Source organism: Aedes albopictus, chromosome 2 (genome assembly GCF_035046485.1).
Source record: "Aedes albopictus strain Foshan chromosome 2, AalbF5, whole genome shotgun sequence".
NCBI lineage: Eukaryota > Metazoa > Arthropoda > Insecta > Diptera > Culicidae > Aedes > Aedes albopictus.
The window spans coordinates 79,350,120-79,362,717 of record NC_085137.1 but is presented as its reverse complement, the minus strand read 5'-3'; the positions used below and the strand labels follow the sequence as shown (position 1 = coordinate 79,362,717).

General features: G+C 37.5%; 1 protein-coding gene across 7 annotated transcripts in view; it reads left to right on the top strand.

The window, feature by feature from the left end:
- LOC134287642 (1-phosphatidylinositol 4,5-bisphosphate phosphodiesterase classes I and II) overlaps positions 1-12,598 on the top strand; it is a 321,529-nt gene that overhangs the window by 290,301 nt on the left and 18,630 nt on the right. For all 7 annotated transcript variants that reach the window (XM_062849987.1, XM_062849988.1, XM_062849986.1 and 4 more), the window contains exons 11-12: positions 4,187-4,613; positions 6,555-6,847. In XM_062849987.1, the coding sequence (XP_062705971.1) occupies positions 4,187-4,613; positions 6,555-6,847 (720 nt within the window). The remainder of the gene's footprint in view (positions 1-4,186; positions 4,614-6,554; positions 6,848-12,598) is intronic.

The window sequence follows — 12,598 nt, the reverse complement described above, 5'->3', positions numbered from 1 at the left end:
TTCTCCAGAGATTTCCTCATGAATTCCTCCAAGGATTCTTTAGAAATTTCTACTGAGAATCCTTCAAGAAGAACTCCTGGGATTCTTTGAGAAGCTTCTTTCAGAATTCCTTGACTACTTCCTCCTGAAATTCCTTCAGGAGCTCCTTCCGGGTTTCCTTCAGGAAATTCTCCTGAAGTTACTTAGGAATTCCTCCTGGGATTGCTACCAGGTTTTCTCCTGAGGTTTGTTCAGAAATTTCTCCAGTGATTCCCCCAAAAGTTTTTCCAGGAATTCCTTCTTGGATGCTTTGAGGAGCTGCTCCAGGGATTATTTCAGGTATTTCTTTATGATTTTCTCCACGATCTCTGCTCGCGATTCCTTCAAGAATTGCAACTGAAATTCCTTGAGGAAGTCCTCCCGGGTATCTTTCAGAAAATTCTACCAGCATCCCTTCTGAAACCTCTACCAGGATTCCTTCACATACTCCTCCAGAGATTTTGCGAATCCTTCGGGAATTACTCCTAGGATTTCTCTAGCAGAGCTGGATCTAAGGGGGGCGGAAGGCTAGGAGAATTCCTTTTGAATTCCTTCAGTAATTCTTTTTAGGATTCCTTCCGAAATTTCCTTTAGGAATTTCTCCTGGAATTTCTTCAAGAATTTCTCATGGAATTCTTCAAGAACTCCTCATGGAATTCTTCGGGAATTCCTTATGGAATTTTTCAAGAATCCCTCATGGAATTCTTCAAAAATTCCTCATCAAATTATTCAAGAATTCCTCATGGAATTCTTCGGGAATGCCTCATGGAATTCTTCAAGAATTCTTCCTGGGATTCATCCAGGAATTCGTCCTGGGATTTTCAATTCGAATTTCTTAAAGATTTCCTCCTAGCATTTCTTAAAGCATTCTTCATGGAATTTCTTCTAGAATTCCTCCTGGGTTTCATCGAGGAATTCGTCCTTTGATTGGAGTTTCTTTAAGCTCTCCTCTTGGAATTCCTTAAAGCATAGGTTCCCAAACTTTTCAGGTGCGCGACCCCCCTTTGCCAGCAGACGTATTTTTCGCGACCCACTATAGGAATTCCCTCATTTGTTGTCTGTTACAGTAAAACATTCAACTCTCTCCCTGGGGGGTCACGACCCACAGTTTGGGAAACTATGCCTTAAAGCTTCCATCCTAAAATTTATTACAGAATTCTTCCTGGAATTTCTTTAAGAATTCCTCTTGAGATTCCTGTAGGTATTTCCCTGAGGATTCCATCAGGAATGGCTTTAGGAATGAATTTAGAAATCTCTCCTGGGATTTTTTATGGATTCCTCCTGGAATTGTTTCCAACATTCCTCTTGGGTTTTTTAGGGCATTCCTGGATTTCCTTCAGAAATTGCTTCTAAGATCCATCAAGATTTCCTCCAGGATTTCTTTCACAATTTGCATCAAAAATTTCTTCAGGAGTTTATCCATTCAACCTCTACCCCATTTCTTCAAGAATAACCACAGCAGTTGCTGAAATGAAAGAAATTCCTTCATAAATGTGTCCAGTGGTTCCTTCAAAAGTACCACCAGAGAATCTTTTTTTTTAAGGAATAGTTCGGGAATCGGAAAGTTATTCATGGATTTCTTCAGGAACTTATCCAGATTTTTTCCAGAGATGTTTAGAGGGAGTTCCTTAACAAATTCCTTCCGGGATTTTTCCGAAAGTTTCTCAATGGATCCATTCTGAAATTCCCCCGGAAATGCCACGAGGGATTGCTCCAACTATTGATTTAGAGATTATCGAAGGATTCCTTCAGGAATTCATCCAGAGATATTCTTCCGGAATTTCTCCAGAAATATCACCAATGATTTCCTTTGGATTCCTTCAGAAGTTTCTTCAGGGATTCCTTTAGGAATTTCTCCTGGAGTTTCTTCAAGAATTTCTCATGGAATTCTTTGGGAATTCCTCGTGGAATTCTTCAAGAATTCCTCATGGAATTCTTCAAGAATTCCCCATAGAATTCTTCAAGAATTCCTCATGGAATTCTTCAAGAATTCCTCATAGAATTCTTCAAGAATTCATCCTGGGATTGCTACAAGAATTCTTCCTGGGATTTATCCAGGAATTCGTCCTGGGATTTTCTCTTGGAGTTTCTTAAAGATTTCCTCCTGGCATTTCTTAAAGCATTCTTCATGGAATTTCTTCAAGAATTCCTCCTGGGTTTCATCGAGGAATTCGTCCTTTGATTTTGCTTGGAGTTTCTTTAAGCTCTCCTCTTGGAATTCCTTAAAGCTTTCATCCTGAAATTTATTAAAGAATTTTTCCTGGAATTTCTTTAAAAATTCCTCCTGAGATTCTATCAAGAATTCTTCCTGAGATTCCTGTAGGTATTTCCCTTAGGATTCCTCCAGGAATGGCTTTAGGAATGTATTTAGAAATCTCTCCTGGGATTTTTAATGGATTCCTCCTGGAATTACTTCTGACACTCCCCCTGGCCCTGGGGTTTTTAGGGCATTCCAGGGATTCCTTCAGAAATTTCTTCTAAGATCCATCAAGGTTTCCTCCAGGATTTCTTTCACAATTTGCTTCCAAAACTTCTTTAGGAGTTTATCCGTTCCACCCCCATTTCTTCAAGAATAACCACAGCAGTTGCTGAAACGAAAGAAATTCCTTCAGAAATGTGTCCAGCGGTCCCTTCAAAAGTACCACCAAAAATTCTTTAATTTTTTTTTTTCAAGGAATCCTTCAGGAAGTTATTCATGGATTTGTTCAGGAATTGATCCAGATTTTTTCCAGAAAGGTTTTGAGGGAAACTCTCCACAAATTCCTTCCGGCATTTTTCCAAAAGTTTTTCAAGGGATCCCTTCAGAAATTCCTTCGGAAACGCCACGTGGGTTTCCTCCATTTATTGTTTTAGAGATTATTGAAGGATTCCTTCAGAAATTCATCCAAAGATTTCCTTCAGGAATTTCTTCAGAAATTTCTCCAAGCTTTCCTAAACTTTCCAGGGATTTCATCGAGAATGCCTCTAGTAGTTTCTTCAGGAATCTACATAAGGAATTCCAACAATAATTCCTCTAGGGATTACCTCCGTGACATTTCTATAGTATTATGTTCTGACATGAGTAATGTAAGCCATCTTTAGGGAAAATAGGATAAAGATTTACTTGGAACAATAACATTGAAGACTTGTTTTCAGACGGACGTTGTTGATTTTTTGTTATCCTTTGAAATTCAGTTGTACATTTTTCTTGAAGAGTATATTCTCCCATGTGAATTTTCTGCCCAATACGAACAGAATATTAAAATGTGGTGAACCTTAATTTTTTGAGCGCAAATTTCTCAAACATCGATATAAGTCAGGCTGTTTATGTTCAAGTACATTCACTGTCAAAATGACGCTTGAGCAAAATCAAATGTGTTCGAATTCACCGGAAGCTGTGAATCCCAATTTTTATCTACGGCTCATTATTGTTCATTTGAAGTTTGATAAAAAAAAATCGCGTATTTTGACCTGTCCACGATAAAATTGCAAAGTATTCTAGTAGTGAAACATCCACGCCCAACCGGAAGCAGTTCTGGAACATTCGGATAATTTATCTATTTATCTGGTGGTCCATAGCTTGATGCTGATGTACAACTAGATAAAAATTTGTAAAATTTGAGCCGTTTTACCAATTGGTTGCTTCAAAAAATCAGTTCCATGCTTAACAACTTGTAGCCAAAAAAAAAGCCTGAAATCGCATATTTTGCCCTACAAATTCATGTACATCTTAAAACTGTGACGTAGCAAATCTGAGCGGCCCAAAATCTGTCAGAGACACATGATTTTGCCTTTGAGACAAAAACAAATGTTTGGCTGTGTCGTTTTTTTTTTATAGTATTTAAAGGATTCTAGGTATGTATATCAGCGGCAGTGGTCTACATCTGCTTCTTCGACGAGTTTTATATTAAAATAAGACGAAAAGGGCATAATGAGGCAAAATCGTATGTAGAAGACGACACACCTCCTTTCAATTCATTGTCCTTTTTAACAACTAGAGTACCAAGTTGTAAACCAATTTGATGATATCACATTGATTGTGAACCACCGGCAACTGAATGTTTCAATTTTGGGTCCGTTTCTTCCACTCGCACTGTGGTGTGGGGACGCATGGTATCTAGTAGTTGTAGGCTTTAAAGTTTTAAACTTTCGTCTAAATCTGAACTCTTTCAATCGTCTCTCCCCGCAGGCAAAGATAGCTAACTACTGTCGTGATATTTTTGGAGATATGTTACTAGATAGGCCCCTAGATTCCCATCCCCTCGAGCCGGCCATGGACCTGCCCGCGCCGGCTGCACTGAAGCGCAAAATCATCATTAAGAATAAGAAAAAGCATCACCACCATCATCATCACCACAAAAAGGGCACCGTCACCGGTCCCTCGGCGGCGGCGATAGCGGCCAATGCAGTGAATAGCAGCAATATAACCGCCACGGCCGGAACCATCATCGCTGGTACCGCCACCATGGGCGCCAATAATAATGTCAGCAATAACGTAAACGCAAACACCACTTCCGCCACGCTGATGGCAACCGCGGCGGCCGGAACGGCAACACTCATCACCACCAGCACCGGTAATAGTGGCAGCGGCACCGGCGCAGCCCCAGTTGGACCAGGTATGTACCTACCTATGCGCGTCAATCGTTAGGTATGGGACACCACAGACCATCGTTACATTACCAGTTCTTGTGATTTCCATCGCTAACGTGCCGGTAGTGGGTCCAGTTCGCTCTGGGCTGTGTGTGCATTATTTTAATGAGCGGGAAAATTGAGTTCCGCCGAATTATCTCGACGCGGTTTTGCATGTAAACATCGCAATGAGCCGGCGGCGATGTGGTTTCGAGTCGTGGTACGAAATTTTTATCCATTACGCGGAGAATATCCACGGTAATGATATCCTGAAGCCGAAATTTTAAACCTTAATTGGAAATTCCTCAATATCTCTGCAGCAACGCAAACGATGATTCGTTTTGAATACCTGTGGAGAAATAATGCGACTCATTTGATCCATTTCAGTTCGGTAGAGGCATGTAGAAAACAACAGTTCAGACGGTAATCTATCGAGTATAGGGACATCAGGGACATGCTTTGATTTTACCAGTTGTAACCAAGCACGCTCTCGTGAAAGTATCTTCCGATGCTGACCTTCGTTCGGGTTGTTCATTTTTTTTTCTTTTTCATGCTAATTCTACTTTGACACTTAAAGGAGAAGATATGACCAAGTCACAAACAATTTTCAAGAGCAGAGATATTAAGAAACAAGTGACGATTTGCGCTGAAAAATTGATTAACTGGTTATCCGCCGGTGGTGACCAATCGACCAACTTTTCAGTTCAAATAGTCATATAGTTCTACAGATTTTTGCTATTGAAATTTCGAGGTTTGGCTTCGTCACATCTTCACCGTAAACTTCTAATATCTGTAAAACGGGACGAAGACGTAGACGAAACTCAAAAACATAAAGCAGAACCGTTTTTTCTTCTTTTTGCCTTCACGTTCCAACTTTTTTGAATTCGTACATTGTACAACAGATTCAATGATTAATTGTGCCTAAGGAAATCCAAAAAAATCGATTATGAAAAGATCCTAACCTAGCAGAAAACGAATGTGTCACCCTTAGCGTGATCTAGCTGAATACCCGCGAGTTTACCGCTTGAGCTCTATGGACTCCTGGAATATACATATCTCTAAAGATTACTAGAACTGACATCAGGCATAGATGTTTTCAATTCAAAATGTAAAATAAAATCTATCTCGTAGGTGCCTCCACAAATTACGTAACGCTATAGGGAGAGGGGGTAGTATGGCCGAACGTGAGGGCCCATACTACAATTTTCGGGTTTTCATACAAAAAAGCGTTATGGAAGGGGGGGGGGGGGGGGGGGTTTGAAAAATGTTGATTTTAGCGTTACGTAATAAATGGATGCTGCCAAGAAATTAAATAACTATTTTCGCCCTACTTGAAAAAAGAAATAATTGCTTCTTTAAGTGAGTATTTTTTTTCCTATATCTATAAAACAGGAAATTAAGCAAAGGTTGGAGGCAATTGGCCGGAATACGGGAGTAAAGTATTTTTCCAGAAATGCCAGTTCTAAACAAAGATTCTGCTCTTCTGCCTTTTATACCTACTCAGAACTGAATAAGAAAATATTTACGAAATGGACACTGTTGTAAAAGCACAACAAAAGAAATGAACATCGTATCACTTTCTTCTCGCAAAATGTCACGTGCCCGCACCGTAGCCCCAGACCACGTCGCAACATTTTTCAAAGGTGCTGGAAAAACCACATCATCAAGATGGTATCTCTCGGTTGCTCGTTTCTCTGCCTTTTCATACGGCCAAGCGTGCGTTAACCTAACCCAACCTTGCTGCCCTTAATCCATTAAATATCCCACGGCACTTTAACTACGATAGCATACCAGCAGTATACTCGGAAAGCTTATAAACTGTTCCATCTCTCTTCCTATGCTTCACTTTCGGCGGCGTGTGTTTCACTCTGTTTCTTCTTGTTCTTTTTCTCTTTCTGGAACCACCACCTTCCGTTTCAAATATGCAGCCGGTGCAAGCTTACAACCGCAGCAGCAGCAGCAACAACAATCACAGTCACAAAATCAGGAGGAAAGCTTTACCGCCCTCGACAGCACTACCACCAACAGCACACCTAGCACCAACTTGAACAACGGCATCAGCAGCAGCAACAACAACATTAACAGCAGCACTCTCATTGCCACTGGCACCAGTTGTACATCACCCACCAGCATCACCACCACCTCCACCAGCGTCGTCAGCACACCACAAGCGATAGCAACTGGTAATGGCGACGTGCCGCACCATGCACCTCCATTACAGGTACTTGCCACTGGATGTTCGTTGTTTATTTTACAATAGTTAGGACTCTTTTTCCCATGACTGCCACTGCACAGGTGATCAACCATCGATTCAACGCAATTTTAATCGTTTTTGTCTGTTAAAAAAAACATTTGTATGGAGCGTAGTCTTTGACCAGTACACGCACCGCCCTTAAAATCTTAAAATCAATCTCATACAATCATACAGGATAAATGATGATGGTTGGACCATTTTGTGTGCTTTTCACATGAAGTAAATAACAGTATATTTCAATGGTTCTAACAATCACATGTAACAAAGTTGTGAAGCTCTATGTATATTTAACCGTTTGGAGACGGAATATTCACCTTCCTGGATACAACCTCGCTGGTCTAGAACACGTTTGTGATGGTCGATTTTCTCGGCTGGGCAAATATATATGACCCATGGTTTTTTTTTTATTATCGTACAAATTGGGCCGCACGGTCTCAGATTTTCATGAAACTTTTTTCACAGCCAGGGCTTATAAATATAAGAACAAAAAAAAAATGAGAAAAATTCAGGGTCGCCTATTTTTCCGGAAAACTCAGGTGGATTTTTTTTGTTATCCCCTGGCACTACTAACATTGAAAAATCATAACTCAAGAACGAAGCATCATAGAAACGTATTTTTTAATGAAAGCAAATTTTCTCAGGAATAAAAAAAAATATGAACAGCAAAAAGTTTTCCACAAAAATTTTCACAGTTGAGCCGGAAAAACTATGCCCGAACTCGTGGAAAATTTAAAAAAAAAGGTTATTTCATAGCTTTAATCGCTGAAATTTTTCGAATGCACTTCTTTTCGTTTTTGAGTTATGACCAATTTTTTTGACTCAAATGGGTAAATTTTAATATTTGTGCACCTCTATTGATAGACCATTCCAAATTAAAATCATATACAGTCAGGTTTTTTTTTTACGCGGGGGATACGTACCGCGTAAAAAAACTCAGTTCGAAATTCGAAAAACCGCGTAAAAAAAGTCTCACTATTTCTCGACGAATCATGCAAAAAAAAGACGATGATTTTTTTTATATGGAGTTTTCATTTACGCGGCCGCGTAAATGAAAACCGCGTAAAAAAAGACCTGACTGTATCTCAGCTTCAACATAGTAGGATGATTGAGGATGCCCTAAGATTTACATACAAAAGTATCATATGATTCAACTGATCTTCTATACTACGTTTGAAATGTACCCGATGCATTGTTACGAGTGTAGATATAAAAGCCTTAACTGCAAAATGATTTGGATGGCCTAAGCAATCGTCATTGATGTGGAGTCAATCTCGCATACTTTAACTTACAAGTATGGATTTAATGAAATTAGTTTTGACATGCATACATTAGTTTAGTATCCTATTGCAAGTCAAGGCTTTATAATCAAAGCTCCAGAGCGTTTTATATTGCCTAGAACATCACCAGGTCATGACAACCATCATTTCATGTTTTAAAACATATGTTTGAATCTAATGAATAGAGTTCAAGTGTTTTAAAAAGAAAACAAGATTGTTTGTATTCAGTAGACTAAGTTCAAAACTTCTGGATGTTTTGGATAACCTGGGGGTATATGTTAAAGCTGTTAGAGAACATAAATCATTTCTACCTAACAGCTGCAACCCAAACAAGGAGTTTTGAGCAGTTTCCATTCAAACATATCACACATAGAAATATTTTTCGAAATCGAGTGAAAAACAAGAGATGTACACTACATTTGCAGCTATATCTCCGAAATGTTCTATCATAACATAACCTCTATATATGCATATGCAGTGTTGGTAAAAACTCAAAATCTCAAATCTCATGCTTGAGTTGTTTCACGCGCGATTCTTGACTCGCCAAACTCACCGCTGAAAAAATCATGCATGAGTTGACTCGCGATTTCACTCATTGCGTTATTTCTTGGTGTCCTTATTATTTACATCGAAGTTTTTAGGATTATATGATAGAGCAAAAGCAAACCTATCGTACAACAACATTGGATGTCGTTCAAATTGATTTGGATTCGTTTTACAAGCGAACGAGATTTCGGCGCTTGACTCGTGAGAGCGAGATTTTGCGTGAAAATCTCACGTGCGAGAAAATGATTCAGAATCGCGCGCGAGTTTGCTCACGCAGGAGCGGTTCATGAGTGTGCTTTGAGTGTGATTTTACCAACACTGTGCATATGAGAGCACAACTAATCCCCTTGATAAAACCGTTTTGATTTTGTGGTGGATATTACTGGAAGATAATGGCTTCCTTCTGAAACAATTACAATCCTCTTCCGCTCTGTGAAATATCAGCTTGTCCTGGAATTAACATCTCTTCCCAAAACTGCCATCTGACTGTAAGGGTTTTCATATGCCTATTCTGAATGAGTAAAACACAACCTCAATTCAATCGGAGTTTTTAATAATATTTTTCACTTGAAATTTTTGGGGAGGATCGAACTTTAAAAAAAACTATTAATCAAGTTTTCATGAAAATATCAGGAAAATACTGGAGTGCTCTCCAACGAAATCTAATCGATTTCGGGCGAATTAAAAAAAAACTGCTAAGTTTTCTCAGTCAAACCCTGGAAACCATATTTTAATTTCTGGAAACTATGTTTTAATTTCAGTTGAAGGAATTACTTTCGAACAATGAAAAGAGTTTCCATAAAAAATGGTGCAATTTCCAATAGAACTTGGAGAAGGTTAAGGTATGTCAGAATATGACAAAATTTTCGGCGTAATTCAAGTATATTTCCAGAAGAAATTGGTCGTGTAATACTAATCAGTATTCAAAAAAAATTGTGGTGGTACTTTGGAGAGAAAACTTGAGGAATTTTATAACGGAACTAGCTGCACCCGGTAAACGTTGTTTTGTCTACTGCGTTTTTTGACATCTCAAGTTTCTAGCCAAGACCAAATCCCCGGTCAAAATGTATGGAAGATCGATTTTCAAAAACTCTCAATTTTTCCATGTTTTTTACCTCATAAACCTTCCTTGGGTGAAAACTAACGGAACAAAACTTAGACGAATCAAATCGGACCATCCGTTCGCAAGTTATGCGCGGTCCCACGTATGCCACTGCATTTTTATATATAGACTAGCTGACCCGACGTGGCTAGCCACGTTAGCTAGAAAAAAATCCAGTTACACTTCTTCAATGAAATTGTTTTCGAGAAAATTCCAGAATCTCTCTCCAGAATGCTTCTCTCTTGAACGTTTAGTAATCTCCAAAAAGTTCTCAAAACTTAATGAATTCTGATTTTCCGGAACTTTTCAGAAGGTCCATTTAACATTTTTTTTTCTTGAACGTTGACAAACTCCCCGAACATAACCGGCATTAAAAAAAAATGTTCCAGAAAATTCCAGAAGGTTAGTTTTCTTATTCTTTCTGAAACATTCAGTAACTTCTGGAAAGTACCTGGGAAGTTTGATGTTCCAGAATATTCTAGAGTTTTTTTTTTCTGTTTTGATTTGGAATGCTCAGTAGCTTCCAGAAATTTCTCAAACATTTTATGAATTTGGTTGTTCTAGAACCTTCTTAAAGGGTATTTTCATTCTTTCTGGAACGTTCACAAACTCTCAGACACTTTTCGTAAATTTAAAAAAGTTTGCAGAAGGTCTTTGTCTTGTTTTTGTCCAGTAACTTCTCAAAAGTTCTAAGAATTTTGATTATCTAGAACATTTTCGTAGATTATTATTCTTCTTTCTGAAACATTGAGTAATCTCTAGAAAGGTCTCGAAATTTAATGAATTTTTGTATTCCAGAACATTTTAGAAGGCCCTTTACTTCTTTCTTGGACTTTCATTAACTTCCAGAAAGTTCTTGAAATTAAGAATGAAAAGTGTACAGAATATACCAGATAGTTCTTCTCCTTTCTCTAATTGAAACGTTTAGTAACGCACAGAAAGTTTTCGATATTTGAGGAAGTGTGATATACATAATATCTCAGATGATTGTTTTACTTTTGTAACGTTCAGTATCTTTCAGGAGGTTTCCGGGGTCAAATTGATCTCCGGGTCGAAATTGATCAGACGTTTTTCAGACATATTAGGCATACTTTAAATAGTCTCCCTACAAATATCGTATAGTATCTGATTCCAACTGCACGATACGTGTGGAGAAATTATTTAAAGTATGCTTAATCTAACTAAAAAATGTCTGATCAATTTCGACCCAAAGATCAATTTGACGTTTACGGTAGACTCAATTTTGGCTATCTCAGCATCCCATCCCCCTCGTAAACTTTGGGTCATACAATTTACGGGGGATAAACAAAATGATCGGGACAGGCAAAATTTTCACATTTCAAAAAATGTTCAACTAGCTGTAACTTTTCGAAAAGTGCATTAAATATCCTCAAATTTTTAATGTAAGTTCATCAACTAGTTGTGTATCAGTGGTCCAAACTTGGAAAAGATCCATTCTTCACGAAGTTATAAAGATTCTTGAAAAAGGTAAAATTATCCGATAGCCAACTTTGAGCCGTTATATCTCCGGATTCAATGAACCGAAGGCAAAGAAATTTTGACCATTTATGACTTATATAATAAGCTATGAAAAACCATTGACTTAACTTAAAATTCTTAACACGGAAGAAAATAATAACGATTAGATTTTTTTTTCTAATAAAACACCAAATTATCCAAAACATCAACATCGTTTCAAAATTCAAGATGCAAATTATACAGGGGATAGACAAAATGATCGGGACAGGCAAAATTGTCACCTCTCAAAAAATTTTCAAGTACCTGTAACTTTTCCAAAAGTGCATCGAATATTCTAATCAAATTTTTACTGTAAGTTGATCATTTAGTTGTGTATTAGTGGTCCAATTTTGGAGAAGATCGGGCTATTTTGCACGAAGTTATAAAGATTCTAAGAAAAAGGTATATTAATCCGATTGCCAACTTTGAGCTGTTATATCTCCGGATCCAATGAACCGAATGAAATGAAATTTTGACCAATTATGACTTACATAATGAGCTATAAAAAACTTTTGACCTAACTTAAAATTCTTAACACGAAAGAACATTATAACGGTTAGATTATTTTTCTAATAAAACACCAAATTATCCTAAATTTCAACATTGTTTCAAAATTCAAGATGCAAACTATAGTTCATTTGAATTCCCTCTAAATGAGTTATATATGAATGTATTTTGAAAGAAAGTAACAACATAGCCGACAATAAATTGAGAAAGTAATGGGATGCATATTAAAAATAGCTCAATTTACTAAAAATCGTGAAATAAATGAAATCGCTATAACTTTTTTTCTTGTTAAAAATTTCAAGTTAAGTCAAACGTTTTTTAGAGTTCATTATATAAGTCATGAATGGTCAAAAATTCATTGAAATCAATTCATTCAATTCAGAGATATAACAGCTCAAAGTTGGCCAACGAATAATTTTACCTTTTTCAAGAATCTTTATAACTTCGTGGAGAATAGCACGATCTTTTTCAAAATTGGACCACTGATACACAACTAGTTGATGAACTTACAGTAAAAATTTGAAAATATTCGATGCACTTTTCGAAAAGTTACAGCTAGTTGAACATTTTTTTAGAGGTGAACATTTTGCCTGTCCCGATCATTTTGTCTATCCTCTGTAGTTCATTTAATTTCCTTCTAATAGACTTATATACAAGGTTGCGACCATTCATTTGCAAAGATTTACATTCATTTGCTATTATCTCAGTTCAGAAGCATGCTATCGAAAAACAATGTATGGATGAATTTAACCTTGTAATTTTATCTGA